The sequence below is a fragment of the Pelecanus crispus genome, chromosome Z (assembly GCF_030463565.1).
Source record: "Pelecanus crispus isolate bPelCri1 chromosome Z, bPelCri1.pri, whole genome shotgun sequence".
In the NCBI taxonomy this organism is placed as follows: domain Eukaryota; kingdom Metazoa; phylum Chordata; class Aves; order Pelecaniformes; family Pelecanidae; genus Pelecanus; species Pelecanus crispus.
The window spans coordinates 52,836,628-52,857,759 of NC_134676.1; the positions used below are offsets into that span (position 1 = coordinate 52,836,628).

The 21,132-nt window shown below is 39.0% G+C and overlaps 1 protein-coding gene across 2 annotated transcripts in view; it reads right to left on the reverse strand.

The window, feature by feature from the left end:
• Positions 1–5,735: 5,735 nt before the first annotated feature.
• The window catches only part of MEGF10 (multiple EGF like domains 10), a 77,663-nt gene continuing 62,266 nt past the window's right edge, over positions 5,736–21,132 (reverse strand). Inside the window, exons 15-24 of one of the 2 annotated variants that reach the window (XM_075726038.1) lie at positions 20,969–21,097; positions 17,772–17,900; positions 15,951–16,079; positions 13,197–13,325; positions 12,433–12,669; positions 10,976–11,103; positions 10,683–10,806; positions 8,692–8,736; positions 6,877–7,083; positions 5,736–5,896 (exon numbers count right to left, since the gene is read on the reverse strand). In XM_075726038.1, the coding sequence (XP_075582153.1) occupies positions 5,736–5,896; positions 6,877–7,083; positions 8,692–8,736; positions 10,683–10,806; positions 10,976–11,103; positions 12,433–12,669; positions 13,197–13,325; positions 15,951–16,079; positions 17,772–17,900; positions 20,969–21,097 (1,418 nt within the window). The remainder of the gene's footprint in view (positions 5,897–6,876; positions 7,084–8,691; positions 8,737–10,682; positions 10,807–10,975; positions 11,104–12,432; positions 12,670–13,196; positions 13,326–15,950; positions 16,080–17,771; positions 17,901–20,968; positions 21,098–21,132) is intronic. The other variant, XM_075726037.1, reaches the window with a different exon arrangement.

Consider the following 21,132-nt stretch of genomic DNA (forward strand, 5'->3'; position numbering starts at 1 on the left):
CGCTCCCTCTCGCCGGCGCTGCGGCAGCGGGCGTCACGCTGGAAAAGGAGGAGAGGCCACGGTCACTGGCTGGCCTGGGGAGGGCTGGAAGAAATGCCCACGTCCCTCCAGGAAGGCAACCCTCCCAGCTGCCCAGGCTGAGGTGTCCCCGCACAGCTCACCTCTGCTGCTGCGAGCGCGCCTCCGGCGTGCCCCGGCTGCCGGAGGCTGGCAGGGCCGGGGAAAATCCTGCAACGGCTCTGGGGTCGGGCACTGGGAGCTGCAACAAGCAAGCCCCCGAGCACAACACCAGCACCAAAGGCCTCGCTCAGCGCTCCAAACTGCGTGACCTCGCTCAGCTGGAGTGCAGGCGCGAACTGCCTGGGTGAGGCTCAGCACCCCAGTGTAAGCAGCGAGGGTTGCCTGGACACAGTTCACCGCTGGGGGAAGTCATAGTGCATCCCTCGGTGACATCAGAAGCCCTTGCTCTGGGATGTCATGATGGGCCATCCTTGCCCACAGCGTTACCGCAGCATCTCTGTCCACTGCAGTCCCCCATCTCTTGTCTTGTGCTCGGCAGCGGTGTTTCACACCAGTCCCCAAGGCCTTGGCTGTGTCTTCCCAGGGCCCCGTCAGGTCGCTCTGGCTGTGGCAGAGGTCTCCAGGCACATATGGCAAGAGGGTTCGCTCTGTAATGCCTCGTGCCTCCCTGGCAGGCTGCAGCACAAAGTCCCGCAGGCTCTCCCCACGGCCCAGCACTGCTGGCCAGCCCTCCGGTCTCCCCTGCTTCCTCCCACGGCAGGTCACAGGCAGCACGTGGCTCGCTGTGGCGGGTTTTCTCCTGTCTTTCCCTCCTGCCCATCCAAACAATTTTGTGTTTCTATGATTCTATGATTAGTTCTGAATGTCAAATCTCTCATCATTGATCAAACTGTGATAGTAAAGGACAATTTCCCAGACCAGCTATCTGTAGCCAGTGTTTTAGATTCATCTTACAGAGTCAGTGTTACAAAACAGAAATTACAATATATTATCCACTTTTATGCCGTGTTTGTACTTTTGTTACTGTTCTTTTAATGGTTAATCCATGGCTATTATCCTATAAAATTGGGAAATGCCTTGCTTTTGGCAACTGAGCTCCACATCTTTCTCAAGTTTTAAGCATTCAAGAGACACGTTTCAAAGAATCGCCCCGTTTACAGAATTAATTCCTGCCGAAACAGACAGTAATCACAGAAGCTCAGCAGTTCAAAATCAGCCTTGATTTTCTTGGTTTTCTGCAAAGCACCTCATAAACTACTTGCTTTCTATAAGAGGGAAAATAAAATACGTTACTTGGTGGTCCAGCATGGGCAAGGATAACATTTTGTGTACTTCCCATGCTATTTCAGGATCCATCCTAAGCAAATGAAAAACAAAGGAAAAAAATTTCAAAGCATTTCCCATCTTTCATTAGAAAGTTTATTACATTAACCTACAGGTATGTGAAGTGAAATAAATGGTAGTGAAGGGCAGAATGATGAACATCAATCATCTTTGGAAAATAGATATATTTTCACAACAAAACACTTTTTAGTTACAGCTAAGAAAAAAAGGCAGGCATACTTGATAGATTTTCTTTAAAAATATATTACAGTTCAATCATATCAAAGTGAAGTCTTGTGGGCTAAAAAACTGGACATAGAAGAGTTAGGTTCAGTGCTCTAGCACTAGTATGAGAGTACCAAATGACAAGATTTTTCTGTACAGTAATAAACACGCACCCATTTGTTTTCAGTCATTTAAGCTACTATATATGCAATCTTTAATATAAAGCATTTTTGTCAAAATTAGCTCTGTATTCTTCAGTCTGGACTTTAGATCTTAAGTACAAGGATTATTTGGACACATATCTAATAAAAAATTCAACTGTAGTCACAGTACTTGGAAAATCCAATATATTTTAAATAACACATTCCCTACTTTTGATTTTATCCTAACTTCACTTCAATATTAACTTGACTTTGCAGATTGTCTCAGCAGAAAGTATGAGTACAATGAAATCTTCTTTCCCCTGTAATCTGCATGCACATCTCCAATTAAAATTAATAGTAGTTCTGTGGGTAGATCTAGATAAGGACAAATTTTATGTGTACCAATGTGTTGTGATTAAAAATCTTTGATATAGTAAAAAGCTTTGAGATTCATTATACTTCTAAATGACCAGAATTAATAAGCCTACATTATTTAAAACCTAAAGTTTATACTCACTACTTACTTTAAAGTCAGCTATTAACTTTGTGCAGCATTTTGCACTTTATTAAACTGAGAACAACTTGCTAGGGGATAGCTATCTCCATTTTCAATGCTATGTTTCTCACTATTGTAATGTGAATATATAAAGGCAAGGCATCTCTTTCCATTCGTTGTCTGTGGTGAAGCCAATTCTTTGAGTAGATGGTGTTTGCTAAAATTATTGTATTATTGTATCAACTTACTTATTAAGTTTCCACCACAATATAGTATGCATGTACAGAAATATTTAAGTTCTCTAAAGAGCTTACTGGGATCTACAAAAGGGGCTATGTGACAGTCATAAGGATTGAGTTGGGGGGTCTCTTAAATTGACAGCAGAGTGTACTCCAGAGCAAGCCTCACTAGCCGTACAGGAGACAGCAGGATTGCCAATTCAGGCCCCACGTACTTTTCTCCTCTGGAATGATACATGGCTATCATTTAACAAGAATGTAGTACCCCAGCAGGCAATCTGTTTTCTCAGTGTCCACCAACGATCATTCACTGAAGTAAATTCACAAGTCGTTTACTTGACCTATCTGTATTGCAAATCCAGCTCAGATATATGCAGACATTGCTTATGCTGACTACACAGCAGGAGTTTGACCCATATATAGAAAGGCAGACTTTGGTAATGTGTATATTTAGAACATACACAATAGGCAAAATCATCAGAAACTCATCTGTTTTCATGAATATTTGGCTGAATATATCACTTGAGGATATGTGACATACTGGAAATTTTCGAACAAATATAATTTATTCAGGTCTTCAGTTTTTCATATAAAAAAGAACTGTTTATATTATGAAGATTAATTTATCTAGTGGTCTCCAAATTTTACACAGAGTAAGAAAATAAATTTTTATGAGCTCACAATTGCTAAATACAGCATTTGCTATTCATGGCTTCAGAGAAGAAAGGTTTTATTTTAAAGTCTGTTTCACACAGTACAAACACATGTATATACCAGTAGCTCTACATGTTATCTATATGCACACAAACCCAATCAACACGTTGTCTAACAGAGGGATTAAATGCTAACTGGCTTTTGGAATCTTGTAGTTAATTTCTGTAATTGCAAAATCCAAAGATAATCAAATTATTCATTCCAAGGATATTCAAGAAATGCCCAGGGAATTGCAAAACAGCCAGTGCTCATGGCCAGTGAGAACCAAGAATGTTACATGGCACTTCATACAGGCATATACATTCTCAGGCTTGGGCACATCCGCAATGATGTCTTTGGATGCAGATCTCTCATTTATCACCACTTCAGTGACAACAAATAAAAGCAAACTGTATTTCCATTTCAGCTCTGGGGTTCCTTTTAAAAAAAATTTCCAAATGTTTAAGTTTTTCTTCTTCCAGTTGATCCTCTGTTGCATTTAGTATTCCAAAGGCAACTGTTTGTGATTTTCTTAGGAATATATCAATGCTGTCACAACAGTGATAATTCTTTGTCTCAGACTGTATTGCAGTCCAGATGTAAAGATGAAAATCTGGCACTCCCTGTGCTAAGCCGGAGAGCATGTACACCAAACTCTTAACCTATTGACTGCGCTTCACATCGTTATAGCGTATCACAGGTCTCATGCCAAAATGTGACCCCAACACAGAAAGAAGAGAGGACTAGTGCTTCCCATTATATGCCATACAATGCAACCGCCCGTATCCTTTTGCATCAATCGGGAATATACCAAGCCTCGGGATGAGCTATCCACAAGAAGCTACAGAGTTACTGTCAGGGCAGGGTAGAAAAGCCTGCTGGAGTGATGTCCCAAGCATGTTAGTGGGTTGCATCACTGACAGCAGCAGCAGCTGGAAGTAACACTGCCACATCCTTTTTGGGTTTCTAAAGGTAACTTCCCACTGAAAGAGAATGTCCAGTCTATATCAACCATTTTATTTTTAGGCTGATGAGTTTGGAGGACAATTTTGCTTCAATGGATGGATACCTTGGCAAATTTAATTTCCACCGAATTGCGCAGTTCATAACAGACTGTTTTGGAGGGAGAGAAAAGAGCCTTTTGGAAAGATGGTCTCCACCAATATAGGCAACAGAGTAAGAGGGACTGTTTTTTACTTTTGTTCTGCATTCTTGTAATTATCCTTGACAAAAACACCTTGATTTTTTTTTTCCCAATTAATTCATTAAGTTAAACTATTATGTATTAGTTAACCACCTCTGATAGGCATCGGTATGACATGAATGCTTACTTTAATCCTCTCCCTCTGCCCAGAGGTCCCTTTAACCAGACAAAATAAAGGCCAGCTGGCAAAAATGCAAAAGAAATGGACACGCAGTAGAATATTCTTGCAATTACAAGCTAGATCACTAGAAACACAGACACACAGCATAAAAATGGAGACACAAGTTAATGAAGAATGGGGGGGTACATGTGTCACATTATTAGCAATGCAAAAGACCAGCTTAAGCATGTATTTCCCTACATCAACTATAAAAAAGAAAAGGTGCCTTTTTAGCAAGTATGCACAGAGATTGCTTAGTTATTTCTAAGAAAAAAAAATCAGAGCACTTTACTATTTTTATCCTATATTACAGTCATAATTACTACCTGTTTATAAAATGTAAACCTTTCCTTGCAGTTAAGATTTACAGCAGTCATCACCTTTGTCCACTCCTTACATAATCAGTCCATGGTGACAAAAATAAACTGATTTCATTTACATATTTTATGAAGTAATTACTGATATGTTATGGGTTATTAGTTGTGTATGGCAAAAATAGTGGTCAGAACTTCAACATATAGAATTGAATGGTAGTAAAAGATTTGTTGAAGGCTGGTGCTGGGTCTGGAGTATTAAGAGATCATGAGGCATCATATAATATTGACGTATGCAATGCTTTTCTCTCCAAAACTATTCAAGCACGGTATGCCCACCACCAGTAATGGACAAAAAAGGCCAGTGATGGATTTCCCAAACAACTGCAGTATTGTGCTTACTTATCCCCATCAGATCTTGTTTCTTAATATGTCTTGACTAAAGAGCAGAATGGAAGGTAAAATTTGGCAAGGCAGTTTTTCTTCTACATAACTAGTTAATGAGATCACCTGTACAAAGTGGTATTTGGTAAATTGCACTGTCCTGGGAGTATTTCTACTCTGAAAGATGACAAACATGAAGTCTATATTTAAAGTCGCTGAAATGGGATGTTATCAAAACTGATCTGCAAACTAGTATTTTTAAGCCAGTATATTACAGTATAAATGTGTTGCATACCTGTTTCTATAAAATTTACTGCCATGAAAAGAAAAAATCAGGATCCCCAGAGTGTGGCATTTGTTCATCTGTCACTTGTATACACAACACAAACCTCATGCTGAGATTCTGTTTAATGTACAGCAATTGTCTGCTGGACAGATTAGGAGCCAAATATGATGGTACACTAGAGTAAGGAGCACAACCATGCCACGTTGCCCCTTGAGAGTCCCACTGTGCTACACATCAGCTTTTGGGGTCATTCACTGCTGACCTCCTTCGTAGAGGATGTGGGGCTATCTCGAACTGGTAGCAAGTCATAGTGACATGGAATATGGCTGTTTTTTGGAAGATCATAAGGATCCTGGCTGAAACGTCCACTGCTGCTGAATGCTCCCTGGACGACACTCACCGTAGGTTCTGTGAGAAAAGAGAGCACATACATTCAACACTAAAAGCGGCAAACAGAAGGCAAACACTGTATTTCATTTCAGTTTGTGTTACAAAATATCCTCTCCTTTCTGCTTCAATATAAAGATTCCTTGTCATGCTGAGTCCTGAAATGCAGGTGTAGAATCAAAGGTTGATGTTAAGGTGTTTTGGTGTTTTGGCTTCACACTGTTTACACCTGTGGGCTTGCAGCAGGGCTCTGCCATGTATATATTTACTGACAGAAGCAAGTGGACCAGCATCTGTTCTTTGTGTGTGGACAAACTAAAAAGAAGCCCAAATGTGGGGCTTTTAATCAAGATTTTATAAAAATCCTTAGAAACACAATAGCAATATTGATGGGTTTCAGAGGAATCTCTGATTGGGGACAGAAAAGGAAAGTGGTATCCTATGACATGTGACATACACTTTATTCCAGTCCAGAGACCATTAGGATAACTACCATTCCGCAAGACCCCAAAGTTTTCTGTACATACAGTAACTACAGTGAGGCAGTAACTAGATAGGGCCCATATCGGTGAAATACTATGTCCGTTGGTGAAGATGGTTTTTGGGGGAGAAACAGGTGTTTTCTATCCTTCCCATACACCTACTCCAGCTGCATTCAGTACTTAACAGCTTAATCTAGAGTTGAATGTCATTGCAATCAAGTGCTAAGCTTATCTTATGCTGTTGTTTAATGAAAGGCTTTCAAACCAGGGAAATTCAGAGGTACGTCTAGGTTATAGAACAGAGCTGAGGGTATTTCAGACTCTGTTCCTGTGAATTATACCACTTATCTCAAAAGAATGAGATTGTTGTTACAGCTTTTGAGCAGAAAATAGAATCTGAATGCATCATCACTTTTCCAGTGATTTTTCATGTGTTTTTATTAAATTGATTCAAAGGAAGAAAGTTCTGTGCTCTTTGTTCTTAACCTTCAACAGCTAGAAGTACATTTTCGTACTTACCAACTTCATAAACGTTCTTATTGGCTGAAGCAGAGCTGGCGATCTCAGCATATGGGGAGTCCCTGCGTGCTGGTGACTTCATTTCAACATAGCCGCATTCTGAATTTTTTGGTACAAGAGCTGGTGGATCTTTTATAGTAGCATATGGGTTCTCAGAACTGCTTAATGAGCAATTACTTAAATTGTTTTCCGAGTTCTTCACTAGATCTGCAAAAAGAAAAACATATTACTGTCTCAAGCATGCTACATACTATGGATATTGCTACTAAACAGGGCATTCTTTAATTTTGAGTTCTAAAAAGTCACTCACAAATGAGTATTTAAATAGAAACCAGTCATGACATTTCAAAATGTTATGCAGCAATTAATGAAAGCACCTTTACTGCTATACTCTTTCATGGGCTTGATCTTGCCATCAGCAAATTCCTGTTGCAAAGTCTGAGCACCTTCAATTCTGGTTAAAATAGTAGCTAGCATTAAATACAGATAATGTGTAGAATCAGCTTTTAAATAGGCACTTCAGAATACTTTTTGCCTTTCCAAGTGCCAAACTGAGGACACTATTAAAATAAGGGATCTAAGACTGTTCCCAATAGCAATGTCTGGGCAGATGGTAAGATGACTTCTAGGGATGGCCTCTCTGGAGCAAAGTTTGAGTATGCAGCCACACTAAAAGAGTAACCAGCTTCTTAGAAGTTTCTGCAAGGTGCACATAGAACTGAAAAGGAACCATCAGGTGGCTTGTCATTTCAGGATTTAACCACAGGACAGATAACTGTAGTTTAAGAGAAGACGTATTTTCTTACGCTGGGAAGAGATTTTGTGGTGTCCGTGTTACTTTGTTCTCTGTGTTGTTTTGTGATATGCTGTGTTATTTAAGCTTTAGAGCTGAGACTTTCTCAGCTTGTTCCCAACTCTGAATATCCAGCATGAGACTGACCTTCGTGAACCTGTCAGTGGATAGGTGCTCATAACTTTGTGACTCCTTTAAGATATTTTAAATTGGGCTTCCCCTAATCCTCCAAAACCAGGAAATATCAGGTATAGTAAATCACTCCTTCAGCTTAATTGTCCTGTATTATACAAAAGGTGACAAACCAGTTGCTTTTGTCTACAGATCTAACTCATTATTCATATGGACTTTTATTCATATGCACTTTTTTATTGTTCGGATATCCAGGCATTCTAGTCACCCCTGGCATACCTTAATCATACAACAAAACTAGTGACACACACCAGTATGGTCCAGTATAAAGTCTTATGAGAAAACGAGATAATTCCAAAGATCAAAATACCATCACTACCCTGAATTTCTGAAGCTTTTAGTTCCTCTCTATGTGTTCATATTTTGATATCCTTTCCGAAGACCTGCAGTGAATGTGATGAAGTACTGCAAGCTTGTAGTTATGCAGTCCCACATTGACCATGCCAGCTGCAAGAGGAATTGGCACTCTTTTAAAGCCTTTCATCAGTGGCAGCATGCATCCTAACCTGGCTCACTAGGGTAAATTCAAGGGCCACCCGCCTTCTGCTGTCTAGAACAGAGCTGTGTAATGACTCAGGCTTTACAGAAACATTGGATGTATGCAACACATACAGGACTTAGAAAGGCTTGGTTTGTTTTTTTTTCTTTTTAAAAAACCCTTCTCTCAAGAAAAAAAAATGCAAACATACTCCATGCATTGATTTAGTCTCTAGGAATAATTTCGTCCAAAATTATTTTATATTCTCTTCACACAGAGATCAAAGATAATTTAGAAGAGTCAACTGAATTTCTACGTCATTTCATCTAAATGCATCAGAAAATAACCTCACCTTTCAGGGACTTTCCCAAATATCCCCTGTCAAGTCCAAAAGCACCTGAGAAAAATGATAGAAAAAACAGAGTAGTTTTAAAATCAAAGAAAAGTGATTAGATAACAGCTTTTAAAGCCTTAAAAATTGCTTTGGAAGTAATTTCTACCTTAGCAGAATAATTCTTTTATAAATACTGTGAAAGTGCCCAGTAGAGGGTTACAGAAGCACTGTTACTATTTGCTTGCACACTTTCAAACAGTAGCTTCCTGAACAGGGAACGTGGTTAAGGTCATAAGGGGCCATTAAATTACCTAGTTTGACCTCACATATGTCACAGGCCATTACGTTTCCCCCAGTTACTCTTGAATGAGCCTAATAACTGCTGTTTGATTAAAGCATATTTTTTTGTCTGGATAAACCATATCTACCAAAAAGGCATTCCATCTTGACCTGAAAATCCCAGGGTATGCAAAGTTCACTCCAATTCTTGGTACTTGGCTTCCAAAGGTAATCACTCCCATTGTGTTGTCTAAGGTCACTCTGTTTCAGTCCCTTGTCCTGCAGGAAAGGCCTAAACACCTAGTGCCTAAGTCTACAGCTTTGCAATTATCTGTTAGTAACAGATTTCTCTCCACAGAAATCCCAATATAAACATCAACAATCAGCAATGCCTGATGACTGTCTTCAGAGACCTGGCACTTACCTGGTTACTAACCCATTCAAATAGCTTTCACTGATATTATGGAGTGCTAATTTTTTAATCAGATTGTATTGTGGTACTATGCTAGAAGCCTTACAAAAGCCTAAAATAATTTTATCTCTACAATATCTCTATAAACAAAATTAATAGTTTCCAAGAACAAAATTACGTTATTTGAGGACACCTAAACCAATTAATTTTATTCCTACTCCATCTTTATTTTTAGTTCTCATGTCAGCTTTTCTGTTGCTTTTAACAAGACTAACGCCTGGGTCACCAGCCTAGAGCTACCCAAGTAATGCCATTTGATCTTCTACAAAACAGACATAGTATTAGCATTCATCCAATACTCTAGGATCTCCCTTTTACTCAAGTTAACCCACTGCAGTGGGTTCACCACAGCCAGTATCAAGTGCTAGTACAAATGCTCTAAGAAAATGTGAAGTTGAACATTGAGCATTATGACTGAAACCCTTTTCTAAAAAAAAACAGATCTGAGCCTGAATTGTGGTTAGACCAAGATTGGTGATGAGCAGGAAAAAAAATGCTGCATACTGTTGTTCTGATTCCCAGAATCTGATACTGATAAGGACCAGAAATGAAGGTAATTAAATGATCTAAATTATACTGCCACTGAAAGTCCCCTTTAAGGCTTTCGCTTGTCAGAGATATGGTCAGTGCAATCCACCCTTTTTGGAATGCGTGAGATGGGGAAAGGATGAAAAGAGAGCAAAAGATAGCATAAAGCGGGATACAGCAACTCGCACCACTTCTTGGAAATTTTTCTTCTTAAGGACAATACTCTGTCTTTAAGCAAACAGGAGTCTTAGCTGGGAAGATGCCCCTAGAATTTACACCTGAAGCAGCTCAGATGATGAGAAACTACTTTTTAAAGCATTGATTCCATTTGGTGGGGATTAAAAAAACAGGATATATGTGACCTCTCCTTTATCTAATAAGAATATGTAATTTTGCCAAAGCAGACCCTTATTGTACAATACCCATTGTATTATGAAACTGATTAATAAGCAAATATTTTTATAAAAATAATTAGATATTTTGCGTATCATGTCCGCAATGGGCATCAAACTGATTCCTCACATCCACTGTTCCTCACAAGGAGCCACTTTTTTATCTCTAAGGGTACTGTCTTAAACGAAGGTCAAACCCATAACCCTGAACCTCACACACAGTCTGACAAGCCTGGCATTACCCTGGGTGGAGAACCAGGAAAACATCTCTGCTTTCCAATCTATCCCAAACAGAATTAATAACATTCACATTCTCCTGCTTTGTTTTTTTTTCTTACCAAGCTCATTGAGGTAGCCACCATGTTTCCAGTCTGCAGGCAGGGTTCCTGTGTAGTCCATGACAGTACCTCGTTTTCCAGGTTCCACATTTTTAAGGTTCACAAACAGCTGATTGGATTTTGCCTATTTCGAAGAAAGACAGGTAATAGAAACTGAAACTGATAAGAAGTTGCTGAATTTCCAGGTGGTATTCAGGGAAAGCAAAAATAAACCAAATATGAAACATTAGGGAACAACGTAAAATAAATCAAAGGCTAATTTACACAGAAGCATCCAGATTTTTATGCTTTACCTTTGCCAGGGTCAGTCTGTCCATGTTGTTGACATGAGGTGGGGTAGTGCATTGAGTTAGAGTATGATAACTAGGGTTAGAGAAATAGTGACTGTTAGCATTTCCACCATTACTGTGAGGGATCGTTTCTGAAAAGAAAAAGAAAGAAAAATTAACAACTAAAATAACATGGCATTTCTTTCTTAGGATATGTTTTTGACAGTGCTGCACTGACTTCAGAATCTGATTTAGCGTTTCTTGAAAGAGAAATCTAAAAATCTTGCATTCATTTAAAGAAACTAGAGATACAGAGCAGTAACTGACTAGTCATGGCCTCAAGTTCAGCAAAGAGCACTGACAAGTGTTACTTGCTAACTTCTTCTGCTGTGGTCCTTTGCTCTCTTTTGCCTCTATAGTATTGTCTTAATTATAGACACTTTTACCATCAAGTTCACAGCAACATTTTCTGGTGCTTCAAGAACACCACCACCTTTGCTGATACAGCTTTCTTGACTCTTGAGAACTGCTTCTGGTGGCTTCTTTACCTGATGCCTTCTTTAATCGCTCTGTGCAAAAGACAGCATTGCCTGAAGTTTCATGTACCCATTGAATCCCAACTCACATGCACTCCCATAGGTTGAAAACCCCTGTTTTGTTTCAGGAGCACTGCTTCTTCCCTTCACTTGTTTAAAACTCAAGCCACTCCGCAATCTGCCTCTTCACAGAACCTTGCCACAGCTAGTGTGAAATCCTGATTTTCTTGCAGCTATAGCAGTCTTCTGTACTCAAGCTGTTGGCAATGAATTTAAAGTCTCAGTAGAAACCATATTTTGCCACACCTTCCAATTCTGTTTAAAAATAGGCACAGAGGAATAGAAATGTCCATACTTCCACTGTTTAATACAGAAAAACATCTGAGGGTGCAAAATGTTACACAGTAAAGCAAGGTTTATGGTCACTTGTTCCTTCCAATTAACACATTTTACCAGGGTAAGCCACCTTCATAGTATCAAAAGCAGAGATTAAAAGACTATGATGCAGAACAAACCAAGCAGCTATATAGAGGCTGGGGCAGCATCCTTCAGAACTTGGGTGAACTGTCTCTGATAGCTGAAAAATAAGCGTACAAGTCTACCATTGCATCCCACTGAACTCTTGTGCCAGCACCAGCACTGTCAGTGTGGTCTCAGGGGCAGCTCTCCTGCGAAAGGCAGCTGAGAGCAGTGCCTCAGTCGTCTTCTTCCTCAAGAGGGAAACCCTCCCCTGCCTCTCTTTCCAGGGAGGCTTCCAAGGCAGAATTGTAGACACCCTTTTCGAAATCAAATACAGTCCTGCTCACAGCAGCCCTCGCTAATGCGAAAAGGTGAAACGTGCACATTCAAGGCCTGTTAGGGGCAGATCTGAACCCCTTCAGAGCTCAGCTAAAAAAGCACAAAGTCAAGAGACAGAGAAGAAAACCTGTTCTAAACGTCACTTACCCGAAATGGTGTAATCTGCATTGATGACCCTCATAGCAGGGGTGTAGGTCACTGCAGGCATATTTGTTTCTTTTCCTTTCTGCTTATGTCTGTAAACGATGAACAGCACTAGCAGGAAAAGCACAACCAGGACAAGAATGATGATGCCTGCTATAGCCCCTATCTGGTAAGAATCAGCAGGGATGGCAGTACTGGTACGGCTCAAACTGTTCAAGTTTCCCACTATAATTACACCAGCTGAAATACAAGAAGAAATGAAAATATGTGGTATAAGTTCAGAGGTCTATGTGTCAGGATCAGAAGACAGTATTTCACTTCTAAATCTTCCTGCTAATTTAACTGTATTTAATAGTGCCAAAATAGAACTATGTCAGAAACCAACATGAAGACAGTCCTAGCCTTAAGGAAAAACATTCATCTTCTTCATAGAAAGAGATATTTTCATGGACTTGAAAAAGTAAGAACATTCTCTAGGCAAAAGCACAGAGCAGGTAAAGCACACGCTCTATCAGCAGCTTTGGACAGCTCAGCACTGTAAAACTTTTCATGCAATCTACACTTGAGCGCTTTGCTCCGATAAATTATCACTGAGGCATCTAATACTTACAAAATCTACAGAACATATATAATTTAATAGAATGCACTATTTAAACACACATGCCTTATCAGATTAATTTAATGAATGATACAGCGATGGCATTTAATAGGTTAATCCAAGTTTTATATAAAACAATTACAATAATTTTATTGCATCTAGGCTTTACCTTGATCACACCTGGCTCCCTTCCAGCCTGGGCTGCAGTAACACGTCCCTGTGATGTGGTCACAGGTTGAGTTGTTCAGACAGTCACATATCTGCCGACATCCATACCCATATGTACCTTGAGGACATTCTGCACAAAATAAGTGCAAATAAAAATCAGACACAGTCCGTACTTCTCAAACATTTTGGTGTTACAGATCTACAGCACCATACATGCCACCATTCGTTTCTAACCGTATACGTTTTTGTACACGGCCAGCAGATGGCAATGTGTTATTAGTGGTAGACCTCTAAGGAAAAGGTTTTCTTAAGAGGAGGTGTGTGTGTCTCTGTGTGTGTCTGACTGTCTGTCTGTCTGTCTGTCTGTGTGTGCACGCGCACAAAGCAAATGAAAGGAGGAGGAAAGGAGGAGGAAAGGAGAAGGAAATTGTATTCAGAAGTGATTTTCCTTTACCTGTAATGTTGCTGCCACTAAGGCAGTGAAATTAGGAAGGGAAACTAAAAAAAACCCATAAACCAAAAAAGATTTAAAGGGTAGAAGACGGCGAAGAAATGGACAAAATGTGAACAAAGTGCCAGTTCAACACCAGAATGCCAGGTCTCCCAGGTTACTCAGATCCCAGTGCTTGAACAATCGTGTAATCATATGAGTGGAGCCTAACATCTAGCTGGTGTCATATGACAGATGTGCTGATGTGGTAAAAGAGCAAGAGATAAGGGCCATGAGTCTAATATACACCACGCATTTATATAAAAATAAAACTGATCATAGGCTGCTTATAGCATACTTTGATACTGTCAATGTATACATTGAGAAACTGTATACAGGAGAAAAATGCTAAATTATGAAGAATAAGCTAATTGGAAGAGGTTTACTCTCCCATAATGATTTGAATTCAATAATTAATTACTGATCAAAGTGTCTCCTACATCATGTAATTAGCATGGTAAAGAATTATCCTACACTGGATGAAAATTATTTCTTTTATACTGCCACCTCTATTACTGTGTGGCTTGTTACATTATTGTAGTTCTGATGGTTTGAGGAACTGTGGTATTTCTTCACCTTCTGAGGTTCAATATTCTGAAATCTCTCAGGAGTTTTGTAACTATATTAATTTTTCTTTTTGTCTTTTTAAAAGAATATAACTCATCTTTTATGTATTCCTAATTCAGAATAATTTACAAGATAATGTAACACAATAGGTGCCAGAGAAATGTTCTTGCAGTCTTGATAAATGCAGACTCAAGTGGAATTTCATGCTTATATACCTTCTCCTTCTGTTGGTTACATTCAATAAAACAAGGTTAGAACTACTGCAGTCAATGGCTGGGCAAAAACCATCACACCATAATGTATTTTGGCATTTTGAAGTCTGAATTGGAACGAAGACTTGATTTTTAAAACTGACATTCAAATTCAGAAATACCAAAACATTTAGCTTAATATTGCTAAATCATTATTATCAAACTATAGGATAAAATATAAATCTATAAAACATAATAATAAAGTTAGATTTGCCAAAGTATTAAAAATTTTTTTTATATCATGACATCAAGAGAGGATCTTAAAAAGTTTATCTTTTCCTAAACATTATTGGTCTTTTGAAGTGAAACATTGAAATCATCAGAGTACGATAAGAAAATTAAATACCTAATAATCACGTTGCCAGCTATTATTTCATTGAAATAAATATATTTCTCTAAACCATTCAGATTTTATTGCAACTGCATTTTTCTTAGGAAAAAAAAATCCACTTCCAAATTTCTAGTGGTTCTACCATAGATGTTGATTAGCCTTAAAAACATAGGTCCTATTTGAGCTGGGGCTAGACCCACTGCTGAGGGAATAAAGTGTGTCTATAGGGACGGTAACCTCCCCTCCCTCCTGTTACAGTGCTGCCAGGTGTGACATATGCTATCTCAGCCACTATGCAGCCCTTCAGATACAGATGCAGCTAAATCAGTCCTGGGTATAGGTAACACATAGGTAACAGGTAGCGTCCTGCACACATCAAAAGCAAAGCCCTCTGCATGACACTGATGCCAAAGGCAGGTTTAAACATTCACAATAGTAGGCTGAATGGATTGTTTGGCACTGCAGTATAATGCATGAAGTGTGGGACCACCACTGTAATATTAGCAAAAGTTGGACTAACAGTTCTGTGCTTATTAGCCTGATTATTCTTTTAATGTTGTACAACATTATACCACCGTTGATGTCAGTGGTGTTATTCTTGATTTTCTTGGGTGAAGAATCACACACATATGAAAACAAAATGCCATCTACTATGCTTTTATAATCCAACTGTATTCTAAAAGTACATTAGGAAGATTAATTTTATCTGCTAGGATTGATGTGGTACTTCTTATCTTTAGTTTTCTAACTATTAGTTTTCATTGTGGTTTATGCTAATGACAATTACTTGGATTCATTTGTTACTTTTACATGACAGAGTTGTTGGGGTTTTTTTTAGCATTACGTCCAAAGCAACTAGAATGGAGTACAAATGCCTCTTACATGTAGCTACAAATTGAAAGAAACAGACATCACAATCATAATCAGTCTTAATAACTAACTCTGTGGGCTTTTATCTGTTTGGAAAAAGCTTAGGTCCAACTCCTGAAGCTCTTTTCCCCTCAAAATTCCCACTGAAGCCAAGAGGTCGTATCACAACACCGGCCAGAATAACAGAGGGTCGGCCTAGGGTTCATTATTTGCTATCAGGCATGAACAATTCCCATCCCTACTCACTCTGCTCACAGTGCTTCCCCATGAACCCTGTGCGGCAGGTGCACTGCCCACTGATGTGGTCGCAGTCGGCTCCGTTCTGACATTGGCATATCAGTGCACAATCCTTTCCGTAAAACCCTAGGGGACATCCTGCAATACAAGGAGGGGGAGGGGAAAAGGAGTCAAACAACTGCTCTAGAAATAAAATGCAAATACTCTGGTTAAATATGTTATTGGGAAGTCATTTCTGCAGCTCTGCTACTCAACATGGCATTCTATAAACACAATAGATCAAGACCTACCCTATTTTAAGTGGTTTAAAATACACATTAGGCAGAAACTACACAAAAATAAGGTTAGGAAATTGTGCAAACAGCAGATGTTCAGAAGAAGGCAGTAAGAAGGGCTCCTTGAAGAAATGGGTTTAAGAAGATATTTGAAAGAGGAGAAAGAGGCCAGTTTGTGAACCAGAGCAGGGAGTCTGTTCAGTGATGAATGAACCTTTGGACGTATTTTCTGCACAGTTGATATTGAAGCATAAAAAAATAAAAATAGTAACATATTGTATCTCGGCTCCTCACAAAGATACCATTTCAGCAGGAAGAAGACATATCACTGCAAGGAGATCATTATTCACCAGCAGGAAGCAAAATAACCATGATAGCTGACAGCTGAACCAGTATAGTGAATGTCTTCCAGAGCTGCATCCATATGGCCCTATAATATATCTGTTATTTCCTGCCATTATGACATTATTCAGTTGAAAAAGGAGAGTTCTGATTTTATGAAAAATGTGTATTTAAACACTGGATGCAAAACACAGTTAGCAGTCTTATTTTTCTTGAGTTCAAAGATAATGGTTCTACCCAGATTACAGACAGTGGGGGTGCCTGGACTGAAGATAAACCAAATTGAACCTGTAATATGATAAAGATAAGAAGCCAACTTTATCAGTATCTATCTCTAACAAATGTTTATTTCTCAAACTTCGTATGAACTCTTACCCAGCATATAAGGAGTGCCATATACCTATACCCAGTCACTACACTGCTTCTATTTTTATTTTAATGAAAAGCTCATGCAAAAAAAATCAGTATTAATTGTATGAAGAAAATTCCAAGACAAATTATAACATTACAATCTAGTGAAGCTAAGTTTCTAAGTTCCAAATAAAATAGCTTCTGTATCAGTATTTGAATTACAGGTGCTGAGCTAGAGCTGTTGTTGCAATTGCCCCCAGAAGGTAGCAATTACAGATGTGAGAGGTACTGTACGATCACTTTGCAGTGACAACAGGGACTGTGCCTCAGTAGACCACAGCCACAGCTAGAAGCTATTCTCATGGCTTCAGTCAGCTCTGTGTTATCTTACAGTCCTGGTTGTTGGGTCCCTGCTGCTAGAGTACTTTTTGGGGAGGTTTCAGAGAGGGAAGGAATTAGATGGCACTGTCATCCCACCATGTGGGGAATGCCTGCAGAGCTGACACCATCCGTGCTATGGACTGCAGCTATAATTGCACATCTGCGGTGGTAGCATCTGAATGTCAGAGTCATTCATTCCCTGTGTGCACATGACAGACTCTTCCATAAGGATGCCCAGCTGCAGCCAAAAATTGTCTTCCTCTGAAGGAAGGCTAAAGAGGAGCCCAAATGCAGTGGCCAGCACTCTGCCAGCGCTTATACAGGAGCCTCCCCTGCAACCACAGAGGTAATGTGTTGGCATCTTCTGGATCAAAAAAGGTTCAGCAGCATGGGAAGACATCAGTGAATGAAGTGTGAAAACACCGAAGAAAAATTCTGTCACTGATTTGTAGATTAAGAACAGGTAACAAAAGTCACTTACTTTGCGTGCAGTAAAGGCCAGTCCATCCTGGGGTGCATTTGCACTCCCCATCATAGGCACTGCAGTAAGCTCCATTATGGCAGTTGCACGTGTGGATGCAGTTTGGTCCCCAGTGGGAAGGTGGGCAAGCTAAAACAACCCAGAGCAATCAATTAATCTCAAATGACAAAGATCCTTGGTACTCACGAATAGAGCTGCTTACATTCACATACGAGCACTGCTTCTTTTGGGGTTTGTTGTGTTTCTTTTAAACACATTTTTTGGGCTGCTCCATTCTGAGCAAAGAGCCACAGATTTTTTTTTTTTTAAACTAAGGAATCATTTTACTCTAGATAAAAAGTGCTGAAAAAGATTAAATGTGTGAACGAAACCAGTGATACATACTTGATATTCAGTAACTAGGACACTCATACCAGCTTTGTCGAGAAAGCCATGTACATTTCCTTTCTTAATTTATTTTTTAATCTACAAATGGCTCAATTGAGCACAGTCAAGGGGATAAGACTTTTAGGCCTCAGAAGTGAAGGACAACAGAGACGGTTGAAACACATGTTATAGCCTATAGCTTTAGACCCAATACTAAACTTACTTCTTCTATTTCCACTGTTAGATTCTATGTAAGTGCCTAAATGTGGTGCACATAATCAGGACTGTACCTTAATTAAGTTAACTCAGCTGCTTCTGTGGGTCCATTAATCCATACAATACTTCTAAAAAACAAGTAATTATCTATAAAGTGGAGATATTTTTCACTCACAATCATGTCAACACGTTATGAGACAGAATTTTACTGACTCCTTTGAAAATGTCATGGTGAATTAATTTGATACTATGTGTTGTCATTAGAATAGTGAAGTGGTTCCAAAATGCTAATTACTATTCAAGGACAGCAAAAGATAATTTTCTTCACATCAGAACATCACTAAGTGCAGACAGTACTCTAAGAATAGCCCCTTTCTGTTGATTCAGATTCACATTTTGAGGTTTTTATTTGTTTCTTTAGTAAAGAGATGCATAATTTAAAAATAGTTTTGTGGAAGTACAACGTGAGTACTTCATAGGAGAGAAGAAACAGGTCAGACATAGAAGCCTTAGCTTTTTTGCTGTGTAAGTTTATAAAGGCTGATAGTTCCTTATTATTGTGTACTAATTTGGTTGTCCAGAGACCTGTCTGAGAGCAATAAAAATTCTTGAATTGTTTAAATGTTTGCATAATGACTCATCTATGTGTAGGCTGTATTTTTGCAAAGTGTTATTTTTGCCCAAATTTCACTCCATTAAGAAATATACTACATTGTATTGAAAAAAAAAATACTCTGTTTTTTGCTGTTTCCACTTCAGCTGTGTGTTATAATGATTTTTATTATTGGTTTTTGTTTGAAATTAAGGGTCAACTAAAAATGAATGTAAGTAACATACAGATGAAAGGTCAGAAGTTTCAAAAAGGTCGCTAGTTCCAAAAGAAATTAATGGAATCATTATTTTCCATGTGAACGAAAGGCCTTTATACAAAGCAAATAAACTTCCTCTGTTACGGTCCATGAGCACAGCCTCAATAGACGCTTCCATTCATATTGCTGGCTCTATTTTCTTGTTATTGATTCAGTGAGTAAGTCCCTCCTCCTTCTAAATACCCCTATTCTGCTACTCTCCCAACCACCTACTTATTTTACCATAAAAACAGGGACCTTTGTTGTTACAGGCTTCCACAGGAACAGGCCCAAGATTTATTTTCGTATCATACTGAGTTGTACATGCTAATCACTTCGCTGAATTTAGCCAGCAAAGGTTTTTTTCAAAATTGACCAGATGTTACATCGCACTGGTACAGAGCCAGTTAACCTGGACCAGTCAAACCATAATGATGCAAACCAATGAGGCATATTATTAGGAAATGCACCTCCCTGGAAACCCCAGCACAATGTCATTTGAATTTTGACATATCAGGGTCTAGTATAGCTTCTTTTATTCATAAAAATGGGTTGACTGAAATTTTGGCATGCGTGTGTTTCAGACTGTGTGGATTTTGGTACCTTATGAAATTGGATATGCTTCTTGTGAGAATTTTGCTTCACATACTTCTTTCCTGTCATTAGTAATTTGCATAGACCCAGCAAGGCATCTGGACAATGCCTAATTATTTAATAAAATAACTCTATAAAACATAATAATATTAGGGCCTAGCCCTTCTCCTTTTTAAGTCAGTAACAGTGTCTTCAATGAGTTTAGCATACCAAGACAACACTCGAGTGAGGCAGAATGACACTAAAATGTGTATCTGTGAAACATTTATAAAAGGAAGAAAGAGAAAAATCCATCAAAAAGTTGTAAGCATTTTAAAAAAGTCGTAGTGAAAAATTTCTTCATAAAATGTTCAAATGTTTAACAAGAATAAGGATGGGTCTTGCAGCCAGAGCACTAACTTGTATCTGAGAAAATCTTGGCTTTGTTCTGAGACTTGCCAGTAGCTCTCTATGCAACTGTAACAAGAAAAAACACACTCAGCTGACTGCCTCAGCTCCTTATTTGTAAAATAATACCTCTGTTATTCGTAAGACTGTCCTGAAGATACAAGCCCTCGGATGTTCACAGCACTACTGTGATAAGACTAATTAATTACAGACAGGCAAACAACAGGTCAAGAACCCTCTCTGCAGTGCAAGATTCATCAAGTCACAGGCTTTTTCATGTTGGAAGAGACCTCTAGCATCACCTAGTCCAACATCCTACTCAAAGGATCTTCAATTATGGTAATTTCACAACCTCTTCCAGGCTGGAAACTTCAGAGCCTCTCTGGGACAGTTGCTGTGCTTGACCATACTCACAGTAAGGATTTCTTTTCTTGTATCTTGTAAAGTCACCCTTGCTGCAATGTGTGAGCACTGCCTCTTGTCTTTTCACAGTGCACTTCTGAAACAAGTCTGATCCAGCTTCTCCACAACTCTTCTTTGAGCAGTGGAAGACTGAAAACTGATCTCTCGTGTTGTATGCCCCAGCCCACTTATTAGAAAAATCACAGTGAAAGTTGTTTCTGATAGTGCTGATGAAATGCAGAAAAGTTTAGGATCTCTTCATTATATACCACGAAGTCCTCATTTCTGACTTAGGCAGTGTTTCTTTACCAAAAAGCAGAGAATTTAAATAGCCAAACCCTGATTAATTGTTTTAAAAATAAAGGGAAAAAAGCTGATACTTACGCTGAGAGCAGTCACTACCAATCCAGCCAGGGTAACACTGACAGGATCTATCAATAGGATTACATGTTCCATTATTGGTGCAGGTGCATATGCCAATGCAATTCTTGCCAAATCTGCCACTGGGACATACTGAGAACAAGTTGCCAGAATTAGAACTCCTTAGT